The sequence below is a fragment of the Coenobita brevimanus genome, chromosome 74 (genome assembly GCF_032717465.1).
Source record: "Coenobita brevimanus isolate Jiangsu-jjx chromosome 74, ASM3271746v2, whole genome shotgun sequence".
Taxonomy (NCBI): Eukaryota; Metazoa; Arthropoda; class Malacostraca; order Decapoda; family Coenobitidae; genus Coenobita; species Coenobita brevimanus.
Genome location: NC_137027.1, coordinates 36,294,290 through 36,309,921, shown reverse-complemented (window position 1 = coordinate 36,309,921; position 15,632 = coordinate 36,294,290). Strand labels below are relative to the sequence as shown.

Here is a 15,632-nt window from a genome sequence, read left to right as displayed (position 1 = left end):
GAGCCGTGTCACTGTCTTTTTCCGCCACGGAGCTACGTAAAATAAGCTGCAAAAGGACGAGAATCGGGGCCAAGCTAAGGTGAAAGAAGTATAGAGTCGAAAAGAAGTGTTTCATTGTCGCCTGCTTAACACTTCACTGTGATACGCCTTTGCTGTAAAATTCGCACTACTGTCCTTCAGGTGTTAATTGCCTCGCTAAATTACATTCTCTTTCAACTGGATCGAGGCACATTTTTCAAGTTAACGGCTACATTTTCGTTGACTATAAAAGACTTGGTAGCATTTCTTTTTGGCAGTCAATTTCTCACATAACACTTTATTTTTCATTGCAGCATTTCTTCCTTTGCAGTCAATTTTTCACGTAACACATCATTATCCTTCGTAACATTTCTTCTTTTGCTGTTAATTTTCACATAACACTTCATTATCCTTCGTAGCACTTCTTTTTTTGCTGTTAATTTTCACATAACACTTCATTATCCTTCGTAGCACTTCTTCTTTTGCAATAATTTTTTCACATAACACTTCATTATTCTTCGCAGCATTTCCTCCTTTGCAGTAAATTTTTCACATAACACTTCATTATCCTTCGTAGCATTTCTTCCTTTGCAGTCAATATTTCACATAACAATTCATTATCCTGCCAAATTTTACTGATGCAAATGATGCTAATATTAAATGTTTCAATCCTATGACGCATTTTTTATTCTCGCTTCTATTATTTTTATCAGGACTAGAGATCAACATTATTTTTGCAAGGTAAAATAATGCAAGACATATTTTAATCCCACAAAAGAGAAAAGTAGGAGTCAAATTGCTAAATAAATCGCTAAGGAAGAGGTGCTACACAGTCTCCCAGTCTCATGAAAATACGGTTCCTACAGCCGATTTGTTTTCATCCGAGGTAACTGGACCACTCACAACATCAATAATAAATCGTTGTTGCGTGGAATTTGATGTCTTGGTTCTGAGGCAGGAATGAGTCTCCTTGGTTACTGTTCAAATTTATCCTCCAGTCTGACTACACTTGGCCATAAACTAAGCTAAAAGAGTTAAGTATTTGTCATCTAAACACACTATATCCTGGTCACTTTAACTTGGCCTAAAATTGCCATCTCTCCACCTAGAATGTTGAGATGTAACAATAGATCAACACTAGAATATGGCTCTAGTCACGAAGAAGAGCTGTGGAAATGACAGAGTCGTAGTATTGTCTTTTTTTTTTTTGCCACTGAGGTGCGTGAAATAAGCTGCAAAAAAAAATGAAAATGTGAGCCAAGTTAAAATGAGTGAACTATAGTCTTCCATGATCCAGGCTTGCATTTTCTTCGATTAATGAAGCTCCCTCACACTTTTTCTTTGGCGACTTACTTTTGGATATGGTTGGTTAACATCCTTTTGCACGTTATTTATGCAGATTATGGCAATATTGGAAGGATTTATATAACACAGAATAGGACAGTAAGGTGTAATAGGAAAAATAAATCACTTACGGAAAGGTGCTAGGGAGCTTCCTTACTCGACGAGAATGCCAGCTTCTTCCTGCCTGAGTAGAAATGCCTCAATGGATTCATCAGCCTACCATACCTTCCTCACCATTTACACATGGTACACTTTAGGCAGTTAGTCTTAACAGTCCTAATACCTCTTCCTAAGCGATTTATTTGCTTATGACACCTTGCCGTCCTCTTCAGTGTTACTTAAATCATTCTATTATCACACACTCTGAAAAAAAAAAAAACGTACAAAACTTTATTAGTCAGCCGTATCCAAGAATAAATCAGTAAGGAAGAGGTGTTAGGGATCTTCCAAACCCCATAATAAGCTTCTAAACCCCAATATGAGCCTTGCACCACCACGCCACAATATCCTTCCTATCGTTGCCGTAAGATTTATTTATTTATTTTTTTTTGAAGAATTTTTCCTCTCTATTTTGTTTCTCTGCATGCGACTGACTGATGTCCCTTTCAGTGTTATTTATGTAAGGTAAATCTATATATATGAATTAGTGCAAAGGAGAGTAAGAGAAAAGTACAGTACGAATGCATGCAAAAAGAGAGTAGAAGAGTCGTAAAATACACGACGAATTCATGCAGAAGAGAGTAAGAAAAGAATAATACATAGAGCAAAAAATAAAGCACTGAGAAAGAGCTATCACAGAGCCTCATAAGTTCGTATCCTTATCGGAAAAGGAAGCTCCCTAACACCTCTTCATTACTGATTTATTTTTGGATATTGTTCGCTAATACTCTTTTGCACGTTATTTATGCAGAGTATGGTCACATTAGAATAATCCAAGTAAAACAGAAGAGAACTAGCAAGGTGTAGTACACAAAGTAAGTCGTTTAGGAAAAGGAGTTAGGGAGTTTCCTTAAACTATGCGAACATGGGTCCTAAACTCATGAGAATATTGAACTAAGTTTCCAAAGAATGACCTCCGAAAACAAAAAAGATTGACAGAGAAGGAAAAATATTGGAAACAAGAAGCGGTGCCAAGGCACAGCAAACCCGTCCCCGGCAGTCATTTTAGTGCAAACGAATAAACACAGCAGGATATCTAGTCAAAGATGTCACATATCAAGTTTGGAGTAAATCGGGTGAAAAATGACCATTTTATGCCCATTTGAAATTTCAGGCCCGACCCACCTGACATTAATCCCGCTGCCGGTAACTGGGGGTGACCCCCTGATGTAATGAGGCATGTTATAGGATGCAGATATGAAAGATGCGACTTTAGGTTTTGGTTTCATGTCGATATGACGAATTTGAAAGGAGTTATGACGATTTTTTTTTTTTTTTTTTTTTTGTGCCTACAGCCTAGGCCTTGGCACAATTTGGCCCAACATTTAATCAGGTGATCAGGTCATAGCCAATCATCTCTGTAATTTTGTCAAAATCGCACCAGTAGTCCTCGCGTAAAGTTGTTAACAGACAAAGAAACAAACAGACAGACAGACAAACCGAATGAAAACACTACCCGTCCCCAAGCCCCTCCGGGACGGGGATTGGGAGTAATCCTGTCCAGCTTGCCGTCTACTCCGGGGCATATTGGCTCCCCTTCCTACTGCTTGATTGAAACGCTTCACCGCACCAATCAGCAGCCTGCCACAGCTTCCTCCCCTACCACTTACACCACACTCCACCGCAATACCCTTCTCTTCATCCACTTAGCCTACACAGCAGAACAATATCTGTGCATCTAGTTACACCACTACACCACAATACCCTTCCCATCATCCAGTTATACCACAACACCGTAAACCCTTCCTACCATCCAGTAATACCACACCACCACACATCCCTCCTACCATACACCCAGTAATGCCACAACACCACACACCATTCCTACCATACACCCAGTAATACCACAACACCACATACCCTTCCTACCATACACTCAGTAATACCACATCACACACCCGTCCTACCATACACCCAGTAATACCACAACACCAGTAGGAGCACGGCCCCCCCCCCAAAAAAAAAAAAAAAAAAAAATGCGTATCTCTTTCTCACCTTCCCTAGATACAGCACAGCATCATAACACCACAAACCCTACACTTACACCACAACACCACATCTCCGCCATCGACTTCTTACACCACAAAATCACACCTGGTCTAGTTACACCACACCATGCATAGTTTAGCTACACCACACCTCACAAACTCAATACTGCATCATCCTCATCGTCTGGGTACACCACAACATCACACATGGTCTAGTTTCACCACAGCACCACAACACCACATCTTCCCCATCGCCTGATTACACCACCACACATAATTTAGCTACACCACAAAAACACCACACATTTGGCCTAGGAACACCACAACACCACAGCCTCACCCATCCCATCCCTCTCCAACGCAGCACGAAAAACTCTTCTCCCCTCCTACAGTTTAATTTCTTTCCAATCATCCTACCAACAAAATCCTTCTCCAGTATACGCAGAATATATCACAGGAATATGTCTGGCATATCATCATTCGTTTTAACCTCGTCTACTGAACGACGTATATTTTGTTTATTTTAGCTGCCCCAAGACGATTTTATTTAGCTTTATGTCTTCCTTTATTGATCGGGTTAATGATGGCTTTACCTACAAGTTCACAATGTCTATATTGGGGTGAATAAAGTTGTCAGGAGAGAGTTAAATACAATACTCTCTCGTGCAGAAGGGGTTAACTATATAACAGAGAGAGAGAGAGAGAGAGAGAGAGAGAGAGAGAGAGAGAGAGAGAATCATGCGCGACAGAAGCAATTAAGAATACATTTAAAATATACTGCCAACGTTATTGCATTCTTCCTCCCTGATAATTTTTCTCCCATCCCCCACACAGGCCCCACCAAACAACAGGATATTAATTGCTGCCCTTAGTCACTCTGCTCGGATGGCGCAGTTTTCAGCTTATCTCTGGTAACTTCAATATTATTCAGCTGAAGGGAAGCTTTTAAGAACTGGAAGGGTTAAAGGCCTTTCATACAGCCGTTCAGTAGATGTTTCCTGAGTAAAATTGTCTGGAGAAAGCAAGAATAAACTGAAAATTGACATCGATTTTGGTGAGTGAAAAATAACATGACACCAGACGTATGTCCTTTGAAATACATTTTTGTTTTCTCTGCCACGGATGTCCCCTGGTGGGTCAATCACAGTGGTAATTGGTGCGTTTAGCGGTGGTGTAACTGTGGCTATTGGATAATACCCTTACCCACTCCCATCCTGGCACTGTGTGATGGTGCCTGTAATTGAATGCAGCGGTCAATATCCTCAGTCTGGGGTGAGGAATTGAAATACTGACAGTAGTGACAGTGACAGAGTTGACAGTGGAGTTACGGTAAGGTTTCTGGTCTAGGTGTTTGCTGTATTTAAGACAGTATCAACGATTGACAGCCCTTCTAAAGAATGCTGAACAAAGGGAAGCTAATATCAGCCTTGGTTCATTTCGAGACATTTGGACAAATTGTGTAAAGAGAAGTGTAGGTCAGAAGTAATGGGAATGGTAGACTGGGCAAGATAATTCCAAGTTCACTGTACTCTTTTCCTCTTACTTGGCCTAAAATTGCTATCTCTCCATTTTCACTACTGAGATGCAACAGGAGATTAGCGCTAGAATATTAGGCAAATCATGATGAAAAGCTGTGTAAAGGATGCAGAGCCACAGTATTGTCTTATTTTGCCACTAAACTATGTGAAGTAAGCTGCAAAAGGACAAAACATGAGCCAAGTTAAGGTGAAAAGAGAATAGTTGTGTACATGAAAGCCTGAGATCCGACTGACTCTTGATTTAGAAAGTTGCACAGAAAGGATTAAGACTGTGTACCAAGGCAGGTGCTGCTAAGCGCTCACCAGTATGGGATAAGGATGCAACCAGTGAGTTCAGAAATATGGTGGTCAGACTGACAATCATAAAGGGTGAGACGAAGTACTGTGGTGACCTGAAAATGGTTGATGGGAGTCAGAGAGAGGGTGTGAACTGACGACACGAAAAGCCTTTGACTGCAGTGCACTTCACATGTTTTTTTTTTTTTTTTTTTTTTTTTTTTTTTTTTAATGGTCATAACCCGACTGCATGTACTCTAGAAATTTGTCCGTCTGATTATTCAATGAAGTTTTTCGCAGAACGGGTATTAAAAATTAGATATTTTCGAAGTATGAAAGTCGCAAGACAAAAAAGAAACAGGAATGACACACAAATTAAATTAAGTAAAAATAATTTTGAAATCAAGGTCTCAGTACCATATAGGGAGGTAAAATGTGAAATAAAATCCATCTCCAACCACTGTTAACCCTCTCGTAGTCGGAACAACTCTAGTATTCTGTTCCAACGATTTTATTTTCCCAAGAGTGAGTATCGGTATCAGAAAGTGTTATAACTCTCACCATTTATTCTCCTATGATCGAGGAGCTCAGGCATTGTATTGAGGATAAAACCAGATGGTGTTATAAGCTGAAAGTCCTAATAGGCCAAGAGTGTGTTTTGCTGTCAAAATAAATCCTCTCATCGTCAAGACTACTTCAATATTTACTTCCAGGTAATGTTATATATCCTTTTTACCAGATATACAGCCCTCGGAACCTAAGAGAATTCACAATGCCACCACGAATTCTGTCATGAGTGAGACGACTCTGTTTATGTACTGAGTCTGGGGCGAACGATTTACTTAACTGAGACCGAATCTTAGTGTCTTAATAGTGTCAAGCAGGACTGCAAAAGCAACTGCACACGAAGTAACAAGCAAGGAAATAAGCCAATGAACTAAAAATATTCCGGAGATAAAACCTTAAATAATATCAAAGTCTAATCTACTGTATTAAGAAATCGGTACGTGGGCAAAAAGGAAATGAAGACACTGAAAACTATAAAGTGTAAATATGACTGATATCTACAGTAAAACGATTGCATATGAAACTCTTTAGATCTCGGTCAAAAAAAAAAAAAAAAAAAAAAAAAAAAAGGAAATCTGAGACCTACATTTACATATCATTCCCAAAGGAACTATACTCTTTTGATTCTAACTTGGCCGAAAACTGCTCTCTCTCTATTTTGAATTCTCAGTCTTAACGTTAACACTAGAATATGATGCTAGTCACGAAGAAGTGTTATGGGAAGCATGTATAGCCGTAGTATTGCCTTATTCTGTTATTGGGTTACAAGAAATATGCCACAAAAGGACGAAAATCTGGGCCAAGTTAGAGTTGAACGAATGCTGGTATTTTCTCTTGGTTAAAAATCCATTCTATACTCTTTTTACTATAACCTGGCCTAAAATTCTCTCTCCATCTTGAATACTGACTTGTAGAGAGAAATTAACATTAGAATACGGTACTAGTCACGAAGAAGTGCTATGGAAAGAAGGTACGGCTACAGTTTTGCCTTTTACTGCCACTGAGCTACGTAAAGAGAGCTACCAAGGGACGAAAATCTGGGCCAAGTTAAAGTAAAAAGAGTATAGTATTTTCCACGGGTTGCCACAACGATTCCAGGGTTTATTTACCAGGCAGAGACTATTTCACAACCAAGCCAGTTTGTTTTTCGGTATTTGCTCTCTCTATTTCCCTTTCACTCTCTCTCCCTTCCTCCCCTCCCCCTCTCTCGCTCTCTCTTGCTCAGGGCAATATTGGAATTTTGCTCTAGTGTAAAGAATCTATATTTAGCTTTTCACTCACTCACCGTTTTTGCTTTTTTTATTTTTTTATAAATCTCATGTTCCCAAGACTCACATTTATCTTCAGTCGTTCCCTTTAAAGAATACTGAAATTTTCCCGACCATGATGAAATAGTGACTGACGGAAGTATTATCATTCTTAGGTTACTGTAATAATTCCCAGAGTAATAAAGTCCTCTGGCAGCTAGTATAGAGGGCAGGAATTATTTTTGCCATGAGAGTGACACTATGAACAGCTAAATCCTCCGATACTCGCTCTCAGTTGAATAAAATCGTCTGGCGCTGTGATAATAAATATACTGATACTGAAATCCCTTTGCCTTATGGTTAACTGAATGAAATTGTCGGGTTTATTCCACGTACTAAAGCAGACGCGGCTATGGGAGTGTTAATGGAGATAATATTAAATTCCTCTACTATGCAAAGTGGCCTCAAATCCACATATTTTCGTCAGGTGCAAGGGGGAAAAAAATCCACGTTCTCACAGTGAATTTTTCTAAATTCACTCACTTCTTTTTTCTGTCGTGGGCTCAAGCTAGACGTAATAGACAACAGACAAAGATGAAGGCTTTGGTTCGTGCCTATCGACCACACGTGCATCATTAACTCCCTGAATCCCTTGACGTAATATTTTTCCACCCACCTTTCGACGTTATTACTAAGCCTAAAATAATCACCGAAGTGGAGAGGTTAGCTATAGCCTTCGTGAAGCAGTGTGATGTTGTAGGTTCTTCCCACGCTGAAATTGCCTGGATGTAGCGAAAAACAAACTACGTCCTTGTCCTGAAGTGGTTAAGTATGCCGGTATTAGGGTTACTAGGGTTACTCAGAACTCAGTACGAGGTTTCCATTACACTTAACAAAGCCATCTGGTCGTAATAACTGTAAACCTAATTCAGACGTCAATGTGGTGAGAAGATTGTTTTTTGGAGAATGAATAAAGTGATGATGATGACGACTATGATGATGATGATGATGATGACAGTGAAGGTGAACACGAAAATGACGATGAAAATGAAAAAGATGGCAAGAAATTCCCCCAAACTGGTCACGACTCTCCCTGGCTTTTCACTTTCCTCTTCGCAAAAAAAAAAAAAAAAAAAAAAAAATCCCGTGGCCTGTGAGGACGTGAGAGGAAATATTTATAAAGAATCTTAACCCTGTGAGGACGAAGGGATTTTGATAATTTTCTTACATCAAGCGATTTCATGCAGTGTAAGCGTCGCCTTTATGTAAACTCCTTAAATCACATCAGTCCAGTGACTCACTTTCATTACTATACACCACTTCTAGCTGGTTTTGTTCAACGAATTTTGCTCAGCTCTACAATGGGACAGGTGAAGAAGGCTCTAACCCCTCCAGTTAAGAAACGTTCATCACAGGCTGAGTTGAACTGACTGGATACACGAATTATATAAAACAAATGGGACTGAAGGAATTAACTCTGTCTTATATTTTGTAGGTATGTTCTTGACACCTACTGCTGAATTCTTTATTCTGTTTAAGAGAGCATCTAAACAGTTTAGTGGGGGGTAAGTCATACTTCTCCATTTTGAAACTCTCCTCTAAGCTGAATAAAATCGTCTTGAGATGGCAACAGTAAGGTTAATATATATCTTATGTATTAAAAGCTCAAGTATTATCTTGTTACCGCCAGATGATGTTATTCGGCCCCTCGTAGTGTAATAATAAACAGTACTTATGACAAATTTTTCTCAGGTTACTGTGACTCGGTCGTAGATAAATAAAAAGATCTAATGTTAGCAAGAATAGAATACCAGACTTGTCCCGACAATGAGACAGTTAATGGTGACAGTATTAACTCTTGGGCTCACGTGACTCATTCAGCTGTGACCATGAGAAGGCTGGCGGTGATGATATTAACGCCATCAAATATTAACCTAAACTGTATAATATAGTTTGGCGTTAGGAGAATACCAGAGTTGTCAACACCATGAAAGCGTTAGTGGTGACGGTGTTGACTCTCTCAGGTTCCTATGACCCACTCTGAGCTGAATAATAAGGTTTTGTAGTTAGTTGGGTAAGATGCCAGCAACACGAGCACAAATGGATTGACACCTTCAGGCCGTGGATGTCAATCTATCTATCTATTGCCAGATGCCTTAATCCCGCAAGGGGTGGCCATAAACAAATCGCCTCCATGTCGCCCTGTCCCCCGCCATTTCACTGCCCTACTCCTAGCTCACACCCCCCTCCCTCACTTGTAAATTTGCTACCACTTGATTGTATTTTGTTTGGAAGCGAATTTTTAAATTAAGCCTTTTTTCAGCCTCTTCACTCCTAGGGTGCATTCCTTACTTGAAAATACTTGAAGAATAAAGAGAAAAACGAATACAACTGAGGAACAAATTTTATGATAACCAGGATTATGCAGGACATATTTTTTTTCTTTGAGGAAAAAACAGCAGCAGAAAACCAAATTCTTGAGAAAGTACCACAGCTAGTGTTAAACAAAAAAAATAAAAAAAAACACCTCAACTGAATCCTTTGCTTCTAAGCTTCCATTTACCTCCCAATGAAAATTCCTGCAATAGCTCATTATACTGCCCAGACACCGCACTTCCCCTATGCATGTTTAAGATGTACTGCTGCGGTCAGGAATATCCCTCCACTTTATGCCTGAAGAACTGCGAAACTCTTATACAAAATTCTGACCATAACAGTACTAAGTGTCAAATGTCATTGCTCACTTTCTTGCTTTTTATAGTTAGGCTGTGGATCGATTTTAGAGTCCGCAACAGTACCAGCAAGCGTGTGAGAAAGAAATTATCCATCCATTGCCAGACGCCTCAATCCCGTAAGGGGTGGCCACAAACAAATCGCCTCCATGTCACCCTGTCCCCCGCCATTTCATTGCCCTGCCCCCAGTTCACACCCTCCTCTCTTATATACCTCTCCATTCCATCCCTCCATCTTATCCTTGGCCTCCCCTTTCCTCTACCCCCCCTCCACCTTACTCACATACACTCTCCTCGTCAGTCTCTCACTCTCCATCCTCTCCACATGGCCAAACCACCTCGATGTGTTTCTCCTAACGCCTTCTATCACATCCACATCCGCACCACAACGCTCCTTCACTTGGGCTGACTTTGAGCAATCCTAGCTAAATCAGACTTTTCGCCCAGAGCATCAGTATTTGTAGCTTCGTAGCGGATGAGAACTAGACTCAGGTGAATGTAGCAATATCGGTATTAAATTCTACATCCGAATTTTTTGTCTGTTAATCAGTATTTGTAACTACATCACGGTTGAGAAATAGACCCACGTTTTAATATAGCATTTATAACTCAAAATTAACCCGAGAATACCTTCATGAACTTTCCCACACATATTCTGGGACTCCTTGTGTAGGATTTAGTTTCATTTCAGTATCTTTCTTTTTGCGATTTTATTTTTAAATACGTATCTATCTATCTATCTATCTATCTGTCTATTTATTTGTATATTTCGCCCGGTCCGTCTCTCTATCAATTTGTATATTTGTCTGTCTATCGATCTCTATCTGTCTCACTCTCTCTCTCTCTCTCTCTCTCTCTTTGTCCACCACTCCTGCAGAAATTAACTGTACCCTCTCTAACTTTCTTTTGATACGTTTTTTCCTGGCGACTAATTAAAGTACCTGGGTAGAAAAAAAGCAACCCTGGAATGAAATGTAACTTTCTGAGTGTTGTCAAACACTTTTATTTAATTAGCGATATTGAAGCGTACCTACTGGGAGTGTGTCGGTTCCTCTGTATATGTGTGTGTGTGTGTGTGTGTGTGTGTGTGTGTGTGTGTGTTGCAATGATTTAATAATTTCTTACAAACTAGACTGATATCTATATTAGTGTATATCTAGCTGTATGTAAGTGTAAAGTATAAGTGTAGCATCGGCCTATGTGACTGACATTGTAGTATTAACAGGGGCTGAGCTGGATTATTGCTAAGGTAATGTCTACACACCTGGGCAGAGAGGGGGGAGCTGGTTTCTGCCTTTAGTTCAGAGGCAGGGCTTGAAGGGAGCGCACCTGTAATCTCCCTGATATGAAATAAACCCGTTAAACCACATCTGGCTTCAGGAATGACCTTCTTGACTTAAGGGAGGTATAATGTGTGTATGTATGTATTTATGTATATATGAATGTACGTATGTATGTATATCCACCTATCTATGTATGTATGTATGAAAGTTAAAGTATTTCCTGAGTCAAAAAAAAAAAACTAAAAAAAAAAAAAAAGACATACTGTACATTTTGGGTTGGTCTGGGAAGAAGTGACATGTTTAGTGCTCCATCAAAGGCCAGGGTCAGCGGCCAGGGTCAATTTAAATATACGAAAAATATCTCATGAATTCCTGGTCTGATTTGGGTGAAACTTGGTAAATATCTTGTGTGTCGGGGTAAGAAGGAGAGATATTCAGTAATCACAGTAACTATACCCTTTATACTTTCGCTTGGCCTAAAAATCCCATCTCTCCATCATGAACGCTGAGTGGTAACATTAAATTCGCAATGGAATATGATGCTAGTCACGAAGAACGGTTTTGGAAAGGATGTTGAGCCGAATTATTGTCTTATTCTCCCACTAAGCCAAGAGAAATAGGACAAAAATCTAGGCCAAATTAAGGTGAAAAGATTATACACTTCTTTTATTCTAACTTGGTCCACATTTTCGTTCTTTTGCAGTTTATTTCACGTAACTCAATGGCAGAAAAAAACAATGATACGGTTCTGCATTCTTTTCATAGCAGTTGTTTGTAACTAACACCACATTCAAGTGTTAATCTGAAATTATGGTTCAGTATTCATGGTAGGGACACGGCAATTTTACGACATGTTAGAGTGAAAAGGGTATAGACCATTTCGTCTAAAATTCGACAACCCTGTTCATTCAGTCACTGCCACCCCCACTCCCCCCAAATAAAATAATAATGTGAATGCATAAAGACTGTCAAAGGCAAAACCACACACACACACACACACACACACACACACACACACACACACACACACACACACACACAAGTACACTTCCTTTTGCTTTGCACGAGCGAGTGTGTTATGATCACCGCGCATGCAAAGTTCTTACACAGTGCATTATAGAGCGAGGAAGAGAATGTACGCACGCTTCACTATCATGAGTTTTGCGAATTATGGACAGAAACAGCAGACTACACTATGTTTTTACGAAAGACATTCCGACCATGGCCGTTAGTCACGAGATTGAGCTTGCACTGTGATCTTACTTTTTAGTCATTGTATTTCGAATGCTGACTTCATGAAAGCCACATTAAGCTTACACTATCTGAGTTATCTGCACGTGAGATTTTACAAAGGAAGTGTTTAGCGTACTTTTCTTTGCCTACCAGCTCCTTCAGTTATAAATTTCCCAGTAAAGGGTGAGAGAGTGCTGACAAATTACAACCATGGAACAAATGTCTTCAGTCTGTCTGCCACTGCCTTTGATATATATCCAGTTTTTCAGTGTAACGCGTTAAGGCATCTTGATGTGAACGGTTGTTGAATTTGGCTCTCCCTTCTTATTTATGTTTTGTTACGAACGAACAACTTTCTGCAATATCTCAGCTTGTAGTTAATTCTTTCCATACAAAAGTGGTATTCCTTCTTTCCTTTTCCCTGATCGTTTCACCCCCGGGACGTCTTTTATAGATGATTCTTGCTTTTTTGAGTCGATAATATTCAGTTTAAGAGATTTTTCGCCATGAAGGGGTTAGATATGCCCTTTATAAATTGTGTAACGCTGAAGAGTCACTGCAAAAGAAGAATGAAGAGTCATCAAAATGTGGAGATTAAAGCTCCCTCTCCCTATGCCCTTCCTCTTCCTCATCCACTTCCCTCCCCCGTCCAACCCTTTCCACCACCAAATTCTCTTCCCCACCTTCCCCTACGGTACATTACATTCCTGTCCTGTGTTCGTGCTCTCGTCAACTGGGGAGGCTCCAGAACACCTCCTACGAGATTTATTTCCAAGCTGTATATAATTCTTCTCTTTGTTGTTTGACCATACTATTACCCATACATGAGTCACATCCAGAAATAAACAGCTAACGAAGAGATGCTGTGGAAATAATAAATAATACTAAATTAATTAAGTCCCATCCAGAAATAAACAGCAGAGGAAGAGATGCTATGGAAATTTCTGTTTTCTTAAGTATACCTATTTTGGCTTTTTCTCGTCTCTCTCTCTTCTATTGTTTTTCCACTCAGGTGCTGCTTTCATCTCTTCCCATCCACTTTATTCGTTTCTCCCATTTATCTTTTCTTTCAGCCCCCCACCCCCACCCCCAAGTATGCCTGTGCTCTCTCTCTCTCTCTCCCTTACTGCCTTTTCCCCATCACTTCAACTCATTCCCTGTTTCCTTCTTCCTTTCTCTCTCCTTTCACCCTTCTCTCTATTCCATGCCTCTCCTTCTCTCTCGCTCTCATTCTCTGTATACTTCTTGGTTTTCTTCCTCCATCCTCCTTCTCTCTACCTCCAAGCACTCCTCCCCTCATTACCTGTATCATTCTTTCCTTCCTCCTCCTCCTCCTCATCTCGCTACCTCTCTTTCCCTTAGTGCTTCATCCTGTTCCCAGAATCTAATCTTTCCCTTTCGTCCCCTTCCCACTTTCCCAGTTTCCCCTTCCGTCCCACTGGAATAATCTCATCATCATCATCATTTGGTCCCTCTGCTTCCCATGTTGACAAGGGGTGGAGAGATGTAGGGCAAGGGTCTTTAATATTCTCAAGAGACACGTATTAGGGGGTAAATGAGGTCCCACGCACAGCTTCCCCTCTTAAGACGCTGGAGATAAGATTGTGTGTGTGTGTGTGTGTGTGTGTGTGTGTGTGTGTGTGTGTGTGTGTGTGTGTGTGTGTGTGTGTGTGTGTGTGTGTGTGTGTGTGTGTGTGTGTGTGTGTGTGTGTGTGTGTGTGTGTGTGTGTGTGTGTGAGAGAGAGATAAACTAACCTGTGGGAGGGAGCACACAGCGGCCACAGACCAGGCGAAGGACAGCATCATTTTCCCTCGCCTCTGTGCATCGTTGACCTGCGGATGAAATACAGAAACAGGTGAGAGACAGAAACAGGTGGGACACAGAGGCAGGGGAGACACAGAGGCAGGGGAGACACAGACAGACCGAGGCATAGTTATCCTTGCACCTCCAGGCTTAGGCTATATACTACCAACAGCGAAAGTCCTGTCGCATCTCCTGTTTATCTCTCATTGAACTTTGGAAATGAGTTCGGTAAATCTGTCCCAACCAACACTGATGATATTATTTGGCCGTAGATCAGTGTAATCATTGCCTTTTGCTGCGGACTCACTACGCTGATTTTCTTCAAGACTATGGTGACAAAAGGGAGGCAAGAAGACTCCTTTAGCTGATAATATTTGTGGGTAAAAATGTTTCTGCTAATACCATTCCTATACTGTTGACAATTTTTACACTATAATCTAAGGTTTTTATTCTAGTGGCTTTTTTTCTTGTATTTATTTTGTGTGTGTGTGTGTGTGTGTGTGTGTGTGTGTTACATCTCCTAGGGACCGTATTCTCACTAGCCAAGAAAGCTCCCTAATGCCTTTTCCTAAGTGATTTATTTTGTCTACCACACCTTTCTGTCGTATTCTTTGATATATGCATCTCTCTAAAATCGCCATACTCTGCATAAATAGCGTACAAAAGGATATTAACCAGCAATATCCAAAAATAAATCGCTAATGAAGAGTTGCTTGGGAGTGATGAAGTATAAAGTGGTCTATAAATTCCGCATCCATTTTCACTTGCTGATAAACTTTTGTGTTTTGCGGGGACGGTCAGATCAGCGTTACCAGCCTCTACTTTGCATCATTCCTTGGTTCTCAGTAGCAGTTTTTTCATCCAAATTACGTTCCTGAATTCCATGACTAAATGCCAGTTTCATGAAAAGGCTGAAACATTAATTCTGCCCATACCAGCAGACTGAGTCATTCCCCTGACGCACACAGGAATGATTCTATAAATACTGAAAAGAAGGTGTATCTGAAACACACACACACACACACACACACACACACACACACACACACACACTTAAACATTGCAATAACTGCGTACATAAAAAAATATACATAGATTTTGGCATGTTCATCTACTATATAATGATATATATTGAGAAGGTGAGCAATTTCTTCTCACACAGACACACACACACACACACACACACACACACACACACACACACACACACACACTTAAACATTGCAATAACTGCGTACATAAAAAAATATACATAGATTTTGGCATGTTCATCTACTATATAATGATATATATTGAGAAGGTGAGCAATTTCTTTTCACACACACACACACACACACACACACACACACACACACACACACACACACAATCCATACTGATATTAAAAACACGAAAACGTAACAGAACAATGCCAGCCATAGTGGAAAAATGATTGGACCGAGA

At 40.2% G+C, this 15,632-nt stretch overlaps 1 protein-coding gene across 1 annotated transcript in view; it reads right to left on the bottom strand.

The window, feature by feature from the left end:
• LOC145407831 (adipokinetic hormone/corazonin-related peptide receptor variant I-like) overlaps nt 1–15,632 on the bottom strand; it is a 203,351-nt gene that overhangs the window by 135,060 nt on the left and 52,659 nt on the right. Inside the window, exon 3 of the mRNA XM_080278688.1 lies at nt 14,141–14,218. Within this exon, the coding sequence (XP_080134814.1) occupies nt 14,141–14,218 (78 nt within the window). The remainder of the gene's footprint in view (nt 1–14,140; nt 14,219–15,632) is intronic.